The 12,209-nt window shown below is 45.3% G+C and overlaps 1 protein-coding gene and 1 long non-coding RNA gene across 3 annotated transcripts in view; both read left to right on the top strand.

Annotated features, from left to right (window-relative positions):
• Window positions 1-12,209, top strand: part of LOC149985120 (uncharacterized) — a 414,522-nt gene that overhangs the window by 283,722 nt on the left and 118,591 nt on the right. The gene's annotated exons all lie outside the window — the stretch shown is intronic.
• tmem86a (transmembrane protein 86A) overlaps window positions 1-12,209 on the top strand; it is a 49,688-nt gene that overhangs the window by 22,070 nt on the left and 15,409 nt on the right. Inside the window, exons 1-2 of one of the 2 annotated variants that reach the window (XM_090201124.1) lie at window positions 9,244-10,150; window positions 11,868-12,132. In XM_090201124.1, coding sequence (XP_090057250.1) covers window positions 12,006-12,132 — 127 coding nt within the window. In that variant the 5' untranslated portion in view covers window positions 9,244-10,150; window positions 11,868-12,005. Of the gene's footprint in view, window positions 1-9,243; window positions 10,151-11,867; window positions 12,133-12,209 lie in introns of those variants that run through there. The other variant, XM_021564083.3, reaches the window with a different exon arrangement.

The following is a 12,209-nucleotide window of genomic DNA, read 5'->3' as shown; positions in this document are numbered from 1 at the left end:
TTCCAACAAGTCAGTGCGTCAAATTTCTGCCCTACTGGAACTGCCCTGGTCAACTGTAAGTGCTGTTATTGTGAAGTGGAAACGTCTACGAGCAACAACGGCTCTGCAGCGAAGTGGTATGCCACACAAGCTCACAGAATGGGACCGGCGAATGCTGAAGCGTGTAGCGTGTAAAAATCGCCTGTCCTCGGTTGCCACACTCACTACCAAGTTCCAAACTGCCTCTGGAAGCAACGTCAGCAAAATAACTGTTCGTCGGGAGCTTAATGAAATGGGTTTCCATGGCTGAGCAGCCGCACAGAAGCCTAAGATCCCCATGCGCATTGCCAAGTGTCGGTTGGATTGGTGTAAAGCTCACCGCCATTGGACTCTGGAGCAGTGGAAACGCGTTCTCTGGAGTGATGAATAACGCTACACCATCTGGGATTCCGGCAGACTAATCTGGGTTTGGCGGATGCCAAGAAAATGCTACCTGGCCAAATGCTTAGTGCCAACTGTAACGTTTGGTGGAGGAATAATGCTCTCGGGTTGTTTTTCATGGTTTGGGCTAGGCCCCTTATTTCCAGTGAAGGGAAATCTTAACACTTACAGCATACATTGACATTCTATACGATTCTATGCTTTCAACAGTTTGGGAAAGGCCCTTTCCTGTTTCAACATGCACAAAACGAGGTCCATACAGAAATGGTGTGTCGAGATCGGTGTGGAAGAACTTGACTGGCCTGCACAGAACCCTGACCTCAACCTCATCGAACACCTTTGTGATGAATTGGAACACTGTTAAATAAAAGTTCAATAAAAAATAAATAAAACATTTGAACGTAGACTGCAAGCCAGGCCTAATCGCCCAACATCAGTGCCTGACCTCACTAATGCTCTCGTGGCTGAATGGAAGCAAGTCCCCGCAGCAATGTTCCAACATCTTGTGGAAAGCCTTCCCAGAAGAGTGGAGGCTGTTATAACAGCAAAGGGTGCACCAACTCTATATTAATGCCCATGATTTTGGAATGAGGTGTTCGAAGAGCAGGTGTTGACATACACTACATGACCAAAAGTATGTTCGCCTCACCTTTTATTTCTTACGGATATCTTTGCTAGCTGCAGCACAGGTCAGGGGTTGATTAAGCAAGGCTTTGTTGTTTGTTTTTAACCCCGTAGAGTCGATTGGCGCACCGGTGTGTCAATATAAGTTGCATAAAGAAATCCCCATCAAAATTTGTCACACTATATCCACTATATCCTCAGGCACCCCATAGAAGACGTGTGTAAACAGGGCCTCCGCAGTTTGTAAGGTCGTAGGGAGACCAGGCAAAGGAAGGAGAGGACAGGACTTAGAAAAACGATCCACAACGACCAGGATCGTGGTGTTACCCTGTGACGGTGGAAGATCGGTTAGGAAATCCACCGACAGGTGCGACCACGGCCGTTGTGGAACGGGTAAGGGTTGTAACTTACCTCTGGGCAGGTGTCTAGGAGCCTTGCACTGAGCACACACTGAGCAGGAGGATACAACCCTCACGTCCTTAGCTAAAGTAGGCCACCAGTACCTCCCATCAAGACAGCGCACCGTCCGACCTATCCCAGGATGACCAGAGGAGGGTGACGTGTGGGCCCAATAGATCAGTCGGTCGCGGACAGCAGACGGAACATACAGACGCCCAGCTGGACACTGAGGGGGAGAGGGTCTGCATGTGACGTCCGCTCAATGTCCGCGTCCAGCTCCCACACTACCGGCGCCACCAAACAAGAGGCTGAGAGTATGGGAGTGGGATCCATGGACCGCTCCTCTGTGTCATACAGCCGGGACAGTGCGTCTGCCTTCACATTCTTGGAGCCTGGTCTGTAAGAGAGGGTAAACACAAAATGGGTGAAAAACATGGCCCACCTTGCCTAGCGAGGAGTCAGTCTCCTCGCTTCCCGGATGTACTCCAGATTGCGATGGTCAGTCCAGATGAGAAAAGGGTGTTTAGCCCCCTCAAGGCAATATCTCCACGCCTTCAAAGCCTTGACGACAGCTAACAGCTCCCGGTCCCCCACATCATAGTTTTGCTCCGCCGGTCTGAGCTTCTTCGAAAAGAAGGCACAGGGGCGGAGCTTCAGTGGCGCACCCAAGCGCTGAGAGAGCACAGCTCCTATCCCAGTTTCGGATGCGTCCACCTCCACTATGAACGGCAAAGAGGGATCCGGATGAGCCAACACAGGAACCGAGGTAAACTGAGCCTTCATGTGCCTAAAAGCCCTGTTCGCCTCAGCTGACCACTGCTAGCGCAACGGGCCCCCCTTTAGCAGTGAGGTAATGGGAGCAGCAACCTGACCAAAACCCCGGATAAACGTCCGGTAGAAGTTGGCAAACCCTAAGAATCGCTGCACCCCCTTTACCGTGGTGGGAGTTGGCCAATTACGCACGGTTGCAATGCGGTCGCTCTCCATCTCCACTCCTGACGTGGAAATCCGATGCCCTAGGAAGGAGACGGACTGTTGGAAGAACAAGCATTTCTCAGCCTTGACGAATAGGTCATGCACCAACAGGTGACCGACCAAGCACTCTGCGCACCCGGGACACATTCTCGGCGCGTGTAGCAGAGTATATCAGAATGTCATCAATATACACCACTACACCCTGCCCATGCAGGTCTCTGAAAATCTCATCTACAAAAGATTGGAAGACTGATGGAGCATTCATCAACCCATACGTCATGAGGTACTCATAATGCCCCGAGGTGGTACTAAATGCCATCTTCCACTCGTCTCCCTTCCGGATACGCACCAGGTTGTACCTGGTCCTTGTCCTGAGATCCAGTTTAGTGAAAAAGCGCGCCCTGTGCATTGACTCAATCGCCGTAGCGATAAGAGGTAACTGTACCTCACTGTGATTTTATTGAGACCTCGATAATCAATGCACAGGCGCAAACCTCCATCCTTCTTCACAAAAAAGAAACTCGAGGAGACGGGTGAAATGGAGGGCCGAATGTACCCCTAACGCAGGGATTCGGAGACATGTCTCCATAGCCACCGTCTCCACTTGTGACAGGGGATACACGTGACTCCTGGGAAGTGCTGCGTCTACCAGGAGATTTATCGCACAATCCCCCCGTCGATGGGGTGGTAATTGAGTCACCTTTTTACAGAAAGCGAGAGCCAAATCGGCATATTCTGGGGGGATGCACACGGTGGAGACCTGCTCTGGACTCTCCACCGTAGTAGCACCAACGGAAACCCCTAAGCACCTACCTGAGCACTCTCGCGACCACCCCGTGAGAGCCCTCTGTGGCCAAGAAACAGTGGAGTTATGACAAGCTAACCAGGGTAGGCCCAGCACCACGGAATTCGCAGGATAATCATTAATAAAAAGACTAATCTTTTCCCTGTGACCCCCCTGCGTCACCATACTCAAAGGAGCGGTGGCCTCCCTGATAAACCCTGACCCTAATGGTTGACTATCTAAGGCGTGAACAGGGAAAGGCACATCCACAGGAACGATGGGGATCCCTAAACTATGAGCAACACGTTATTAATGAAATTCACAGCCGCGCCTGAATCTACTAGCGCCTTATGCTGGGAATGTAGGGAAAATTCAGGAAAAGTGACAGAGACAAACATATGTGCAACAGAGGGCTCTAGATGAGAATGGTGCCTACTCACCTGGGGTGATGCCAAAGTGACCTGCCTGCTGCCTCAATTCCCAGAAGAACCAACACGGCACCGACCAGCAGTGTGTCCTCTGTGACTACATATGGTGCACGAGCGGGAACCCCCTCAGGTCTCCCTACGCACCGTCCCTCCCAACGCCATAGGTAAGGAGAGAGGGTGCGGGAGGATGGAACAACCAGACCCCGATCTAGACGTCCAAGAGTAGCCAGCATGTTGTCCAGCCGGATGGACAGGTCCACCAGCTGGTTGAAGGTGAGGGTGGTGTCTCTGCAGGCCAGCTCCCGATGGACGTCCTCGCGTAGACTACAGCAGTAATGATCGATCAGGGCCCTGTTCCTCCATCCAGCGCCGGCAGCCAGGGTCCTAAACTCCAGAGCAAACTCCTTGGCGCTCCTCGTCTCCGGCCTCAGAAGGTAGAGGCTCTCTCCCACTGCTCTGCCTTCGGGTGGGTGGTCGAATACTGCCCGGAAATGGCGGGTGAACTCCTCAAAATGGTCCAACGCCGCATCCTCTTCTCCATACACAGCGCTGGCCCACTCCAGGGCTTTCCCGGTGAGGCACGAGACGAGGGCTTAACTTCTCTCACGGTCCGATGGAACTGGGTGGACCGTGGCCAGATACAGGCTTAGTTTGAGGAGGAAACTCTGGCAGCCGGCAGCATCTCCGCCATACCCCTGTGGCATGGATATATGGATCCTGCTGGGTTCAGGCAGGATAGGGGCGCTCAGGGGAGACCCGGGTTGTGCTGGTGGAGGCGCTATAAAAACTCCCTGTGTCTCCCAGCGGTCCATATTCTGGACAACGCGATCCATGGTGGCACTCAGATTGTAAATCATCTCCGTATGTTCCATGACGCGCTCCTCCACCTCCATGGCCGGGGTACCTTCTCATGTTGGGTCAGAGATTCTGTCAGTCGTGTGTATAGGTGGCAGGGAAGTCAGGCGCAGGAGAATCTAACTTAGTTGAATGGAGTTGTTTAATGATTTTAAACAAACCATAACTCCAAAACTATGAATAATATAAAACAAAGTGGGTACGAGGACCCCGTCGCGCACCAATACAAACACGAAATCTGAACAACAAACAATCTCTGACAAAGACATGAGGGGAAACAGAGGGTTAAATACATAACAGGTAATGAAAGGGATTGAAACCAGGTGTGTAGGAAGACAAGACAAAACCAATGGAAAATGAAAAATGGATCAAGGATGGCTAGATGATCGGTGACGTTCACCGCCGAGCACCGACCGAGCAAGGAGAGGCATCGACTTCGGCAGAAGTCGTGACACTACCTAATGAAGCTGGCTGAGAGAATGCCAAGAGTGTGCAAAGCTGTCATCAAGGCAAAGGGTGGCTACTTTGAAGTATCTCAAAGATTACATTTATTTTGATTTGTTTAAAACTGTTTAGTAAAAATTAAGAAAAACCTTGGAATGAGTAGATGTCAACTTTTGACTGGTACTGTATGGATATCTTTCCAGTTTTCTTCATATACCAAAACTGACCTTTCTATCGCCCTTATTTTCTACCCCCCCAACCCCTCTCTCTCTCTCTCTTTCTGTGAGAGGGGTGACAGACGGACTGAAGGTTGGGGGAGAAGTGTGAGAGAGAAGGCACCATTGTTTGGAAGCATCTTCCCCACTTCTGCTTTCATGTTCCGTGCAAGCACAAGTGGTTTGTGTCCATCTGACTTTCATATGGGTCAGAGAGCACGTGAACATCAGGGTTAACAGCACACAGCACATTTCCTCCCTATTCTTTTACTATCTTTTGGTTCACCTGTCAAAACTGTCCGTGACACTAATTCACCTTATTCTCATGCCAATTGATAGAATCTACAGAGAAAATGCACATCCATTTTTTATGAAAGATTTAATTGTTTAATGTACAAAAACCTCAGCTGCCAAAACTGCTGATGGTTCCGCTTTTTTGCTTTGTCAGGACTAGAGGAAGACCAGAAGTGCAATGCAACATAAAAAAAGACCCCAAAGTAAAAGGAGAACATTGACATACATTTGACCTGAAATAAGACTACATTGTTCTGACTTTACAGATAACCCTTCTTCCTCACCCATTCTCCTCCCTCACCCCTCCAGCCTCACCCTACCTCCATCCTTATCCCTGCCGTAGGGGCTGTGGCGGTCACAAAATTTTGTCAGCCGGTGATTGTCAAGCAAATCACTGCCGGTCTCACGTTAATTGGGCGTTAATTAACATAAAAACATTTAGCATCTCCTGGCTTCAACACATAGCCTACAAGCCACTGATGCAGACCATTGGGACATCTACATTTTAAAAAGTCTAATAAATCCACGTAATATAGCTTACACCTTCACAATAAATCCATTATTTAGACCGGTCTAAAGAAACATGTCGTCTATTTCAGAAGAACAGAATAGCATACTCTGAGTTGTCCTTACGTTAGGTCCTGATCTGGCTATGCCTTATGGCTAGTTCATTTAGCAGACAAGATATGCTTAGAATTCTGTGGCATTATTTTATAGTATTAAGAATACAATTGAACAAAGCTGAATAAAATAGAAAGGGTATTTTCTCCAAGCGATTTGAGGGAGTGCACACATATGGATGTTCTGTGTTGAGCGGTTAACAAAGAAACAGGTACTCCTATATACTTAATTTAGAGTTATTAATGTAACTTTAGTTGTTCTACAAACATTGGGCTATATGTTTAGATTTGTAAGCTTTTCATACTTGAGTTCCAAATATCTCTACCAGTGTGAGTTGTTTTATGCACGTGATGTCAGAATGCACTCACTGTTCCAAAATGTGATTATTACGCACAGGACAGTTAACACGTGCTGCCTGCTAATTATCTATGGACTATGTTTCAACGTGTCAATTTCAAATGATTTTCTAACAAGTATTTTCAAGCAACAGTTTGAATTCTAATTCACATAGAAGGAGGCCATTTTAGCGTTGCTGACAATTTAAGTTTGAGGCTTTACTGAGCCGGACAAACTTCTCTCTTCGAGGAGAGCCCACGCACTTCACCAATGTTTGCGCAGATCAAGAATGCAGATATTTGCGCTGTCTTGCACGAATTGGAAAATCTTCTGGCTGGCACTCACATTGTCTTGTTGTTTTCCTTACAAATAATAACTTTGTGCGTTCCTATCAAAGTAAGTTCCTTATTTTCTGTATATCGTGTTGTCGTTTCTACTGTAGGCGCATACAGTATGGAGCATAATGTATTTACAGTTTTATTCACATGTTTTCAAGTACTGGTGACAAATAATGCATTCCGATTATTGCATAGATTGTAATGGACACATATGATGTGTGTAAAATACGTTTTTTTTAAGTTTGTACTGATTATAATGAGCTAATGCTAAGCTATTTGCCAGCTATGTGTATGTGTGGCGCCATGTTTGTTGACATTATACAATGCATTCTGGGTGTGACGTAAACATCTGCCAGACCAAACATCTCTCAGACCTGTGTGTACAAGCTGTACTTCTGGAAGTGAATGAAGGGAAGTGAATGATCGTAGACGACACACCCTCTTCAAAATGCATACTATAATAGACCAAACTCATCTTGTCTCATCTTATTATCTTTCGTTGATGCGAAAAAACAAACATGGTGGGACGCACCACCTACCTATCGTCGGATTACTTTCGATTTCTAGAAAGTGTTTTACTCAATTATTTTGATCAATGGTGAGCTCACCCATGATGTGATTAATTATAAATAGTAATATCTATTAGCTAATTCATATTGTAGTTTCTGTCAGCCGAGAGTTCTAAAAATATGATTGCTTGTGTTACGTCAATCTTTCCTCAGTTAGCGTTAGGACTACTGTAGCCTACATTTTCTGGTTTGGATGACTATGTTATGCTGTGGCTACTTCTGTGAAAGTCTGAACACTGCATCCAAAAATAAACTGGTCACATTCTGGACATAACTTTGTAAGGGCTGTGTTTGTGCAAAATGTTTCTGTAAAAAAAAAGTGTGGCCGTCTCAAATGCTGATTGTTGCTTCAATCAAAACTACACTTTTTAAATAAGCGTTCTAATCACACCGGTTTGAGCGTACACACCGGTTTCAGCGTAAGCTGCAGGGACCACTGTAGAATGTTTGTTGGTACATGTGAAAAGGTTCATACATTGTCAGGCTGCATGATGCAACTCTAATGATCATTTGAAAAAAGTAACTTGAAAGGCATGAGCTCTGCTTTGTTTTTTTTTGCTCAGGCTGTACACACTTCATCAGTCTCTCATTCACAATTTGACAAGCAATTGATAATGCCTCAAATTTCCCAACGGCATCTCCTTTCTGTGGCCGTAATGCTCCTTAAAAAAATCCATGGCTTTTGCGGCCAGTGACAGTTGTGCGTTTGGGCTAAATATAATAATTATAATTATAATTATAAGCACCTCTCACTCACATGGCTCTCCATCATGTGATCGGGTTTTTTCACAGGCTTCCGATGTGTAAATTGAAGATATTGGAAGAACTGTCCACATTTTACTTTTTGTATATTAGGCTTTTTCTTTGCATTACAAGCACAGCAATGTGCACAAGGCAGTAGGCATTTGCTCGAAAACACCATTATCAAAAGTGACCGCAAATGCAATTATACATGTAATGCTTTTATTGTAAATATGCATTTTGATGGTGAAAAATGATCTTCCCCAAACTTGAAACTATTGCGCTGCTTATGTATGCCAGTTAGGCTCTACACCCCTTGTAAAGTGGATTAATATGCTTCATTTTGAGAAGTTATTTGGCCACCTTAGTTGTAATACAAACCTTATCAAAACATATAGGCCTATGGGCTAGGCTACATGATGTGTGACACTATGATTAGAAAAAGTCGCAAAAAAGACATTGTTTCTTGGCTTGCGCTGGGCACCATTCACAAGTGCTAATATATAATTCACAAGTGATAGGCTAATATTATCACCATCAGACTTATTGATTTAATCTTGCCATATATATATATATATATATATATATACTAAATTAAACTTCATTTTGCCACATGCGCCAAATACAAGTGTAGACTTTACAGTGAAATGCTTACTTACAAGCCCTTAACCAACAGTGCACTTCAAGAAGAGTTAAGAAAATATTTACCGAGTAGGCTAAAATAAAAAGTAATCATAAAAAGTAACACAATAACAATAACGAGGCTATATACAGGGGGCACCGGTACCAAGTCAGTGTGCGGGGGTATAGGTTAGTTGAGGTAATTTGTACATGTAGTGACTATGCATAGATAATTAACAGCGAGTAGCAGCAGTGTACAAAAGGGAGGAGGAGGAGGAGGGGGGGAGGGGGGGGGGGGGTCAGTGTAAATTGTCCGGTTATTAATTGTTCTGCAGTCTTATGGCTTGGGGGTAGAAGCTGTTGAGGAGCTTTTTGGTCCTAGACTTGGCACTCCGGTACCGCTTGCCGTGCGGTAGCAGAGAAAACAGTCTGGGTGACTGGAGTCTCTGACAATTTTATGGGCTTTCCTCTGACACCGCATATTATATAGGTTCTGGATGGCAGGAAGCTTGGCCCCAGTGAAGTACTGGGCCGTTTGCACTACCCTCTTTTGCGCCTTACGGTCAGATGCCAAGCAGTTTCCGTACCAGGTGGTGTAGCATCCGCGTCATCTGTCCACTTCCGTATTGAGCGAGTCACTGGTACTTCCTGCTTTCGTTTCTGCGTGTAAGCAGAATCAGGAGGATAGAATTATGGTCAGATTTGCCAAATGGAGGGCGGGGGAGAGATTTGTATGCATCTCTGTGTGTGGAGTAAAGGTGGTCTAGGATTTTTTTCTCTGCTTGTACATGTGACTTACTGGTAATAATTAGGTAAAGCTGATTTAAGTTTGCCTGCATTAAAGTCTCCGACCACTAGGAGTGCTGCTTCTGGGTGAGCATTTTCTTCTTTACTTATGGCCTTATAGAGTTGGTTGAGAGTGGTCTTAGTGCCAGCTTTGTTCTGTGGTGGTAAATAGACAACTGTGAATAATATAGATGTGAACTCTCTTGGTATATAGTGTGGGCTAAAGCTTATCATAAGGTACTCTACCTCAGGTGAGCAATACCTTGAGACTTCTTTAATATTAAACATTGCGCACCAGCTGTTATTGACAAATAGACACACACCCCCCCGTCTTACCAGAGGTAGCGTCTCTGTTCTGCGGGTGCATGGAAAATCCCGCTAGCTCAATATTGTCTGTATCGTTGTTAGGCCACATCTTGGTGAAACATAAGATGTTACAGTTTTTAATGTCCCGTTGGTAGGATAATCTTAATCGTAGGTCATCAACTTTATTTTCCAATGATTGCACGTTAGCAAGAGGAACGGATGGCAGTGAGAGTTTACTCGCTTGCCTACAGATTCTCAGAAGGCTGCCCAATCTGTGGCCCCTTTTTCTGCGTCTTTTCTTCATGCAAATGGCGGGGGTCTGGGCCTGCTCCAGTGAAAGCAGGATATCCTTCTCGTCGGATTCGTTAAAGGAAAAAGTTTCTTCCAGTCCACGGTGAGTAATCGCTGTTCTGATTTTCAGAAGTTATAAGAGATGGTAGCAGCAACATTATGTACACAGTAAGTAAAAAAATAAGTTACGCAAAAAAACGAACAAAATAGCACAATAGCACGCCCATCAGACTATTCTTGATTTAATCTTGCCTTAGATATACTAAATAATAAATGTGTGAAATTGGTTTTGATTTAGAATGTTCTATTATCATACACCTGTTTCGAAACAGGGGCAGGGTAAAAAAATACATGTCAACTATGCACTTAAATAGCGAATGGGAGACACTTTGCCCGTGGTTAATTTTCATGCCAGCCAGGTAGGCAATACTCCTGTTGTAAAGAGAAGTAATATGCTTCATATTAGTAAAGTTGAGAAATAAATACAGTAGGCCTAGAAAGCTGATGTGATCCTCCTCTTTTTAATAGAGGCCATCACCCACTTTACTCACGCAATTGCATAGCCTATAGAAATGTTGCGCAACATGAGCTCATGGCCTCATGTAGTGTTTGATTTTCGATAACATTTGCATTGATGTCAGAGTGTTTAGATGGACAGTAGAGTGCTGAATACCAGGCAGTTAGAACGTTTGGTAGGCTACTAATGACCATCATTAGCATCAGAGCTTGGAGAAGACTAAATACCATAACTACACGGCTACGTGGAATTTGACTGCCTTCATGACTCGTGACTGCAGGTGTTGCGGTTATATGGTCACCGTAACAGCCCTACCCTGCAGTTGCCCTCACCCCCTCACCTCTGCAGTTTAGATTTTGACCCCTGCAAATGTATGACACACTACACCAGATTCACAACAAAGCATGACCACATGACCTTTGACCTGTAGGAAGTGTTTACCAGTTATCAGCGAGCCATAGAAGAAAAGAGAGAGAGAAGAGGGCACTTCAGACAAGGAGGCTATACACACAGTGTATAGTCTGTTGTAACGTTATACTAGATTGACTACATTGCTGTTGGACTGTGCAGAATCACTGATCTACATGACCTTCCATACCAAATAACTACTCATTATGTGATAAAGATTAGCAATCATGTGCTTTGCCTTGCTTAAACTGATCCCTTCAAATGTGATGTTATTGTTCAGGAGAGTCATTATTATTCAGCCAAAAAATGGCCCTACATTTGTTGTTGATCTTCTTTAGGAATTCTGTTGTTTAGAGGAATTCCTTATTCCCAGTTCCTTGTAGTATAATGTCATGATGATACTTGTACCTGACTTGCCTTTCTTAATTCCCCCTGAGGGGATGAATAGCGTTTCATTGAAATTACTCCCAATCGTCTGCTTTTGCTATGATTATGTTGAATTTATCTTCACAACAACTGATTAACTGATTGATTAATGTGTAACAAACTGTGAACACTCACTCACTCACTCACTCACTCACTCACTCACTCACTGGCTGCATTCCAATACCTTTCTCCAGAAGTGTTCAGTCGTTCACTCCCCCTACATTTAAAAGCATTGGATTGGTGCAGTCATGGCTGGAAAAGGTTTCCACCTTATTCCTTACACCAGTCTATGGGAGAATCTCCCCATTCCTTTTAAATCCATGGGGGGGAGTGTACAGTACAGACGCACACTTCGGGACAAGGGTAGAGAACCAGATATAGCCAATCACTCACTCACTCACTCACGAGGGAATGCTATAGCTTCTCCTGCTCATTCACTCATTCACTTGGGTTTTATGTTGTGTTCCAGGTAAAGAGCGAAGGCCCTAAACTGGTGCCCTTCTTCAAGTCTACCTGTGTCTACTTCGTCCTGTGGCTACCAACCTCAAGCCCTTCTTGGTTCAGCGCCCTCATCAAGTGTCTACCCATCTTCTGCCTGTGGCTCTTCATGCTGGCCCACGGCTTCAGCTTTTTAGGTGCCCACTCCAGTGCTCGCAAGATCCTGGCCGGTCTCATCTTCTCTAGCCTGGGAGATGCCTTTCTCATCTGGCAGGAGGACGGCTACTTTAGCCACGGTGAGTGATACTGGTGGCACTCCTGCCTGACTAGATTTCAGACACCTGCCAGATCTCACAACCCCTGGATAGATGTT

The sequence above is a fragment of the Oncorhynchus mykiss genome, chromosome 2, assembly GCF_057628025.1.
Source record: "Oncorhynchus mykiss isolate SJ-2025 chromosome 2, ASM5762802v1, whole genome shotgun sequence".
NCBI classification, from domain to species: domain Eukaryota; kingdom Metazoa; phylum Chordata; class Actinopteri; order Salmoniformes; family Salmonidae; genus Oncorhynchus; species Oncorhynchus mykiss.
This window is presented reverse-complemented; position numbering and strand designations above follow the sequence as displayed.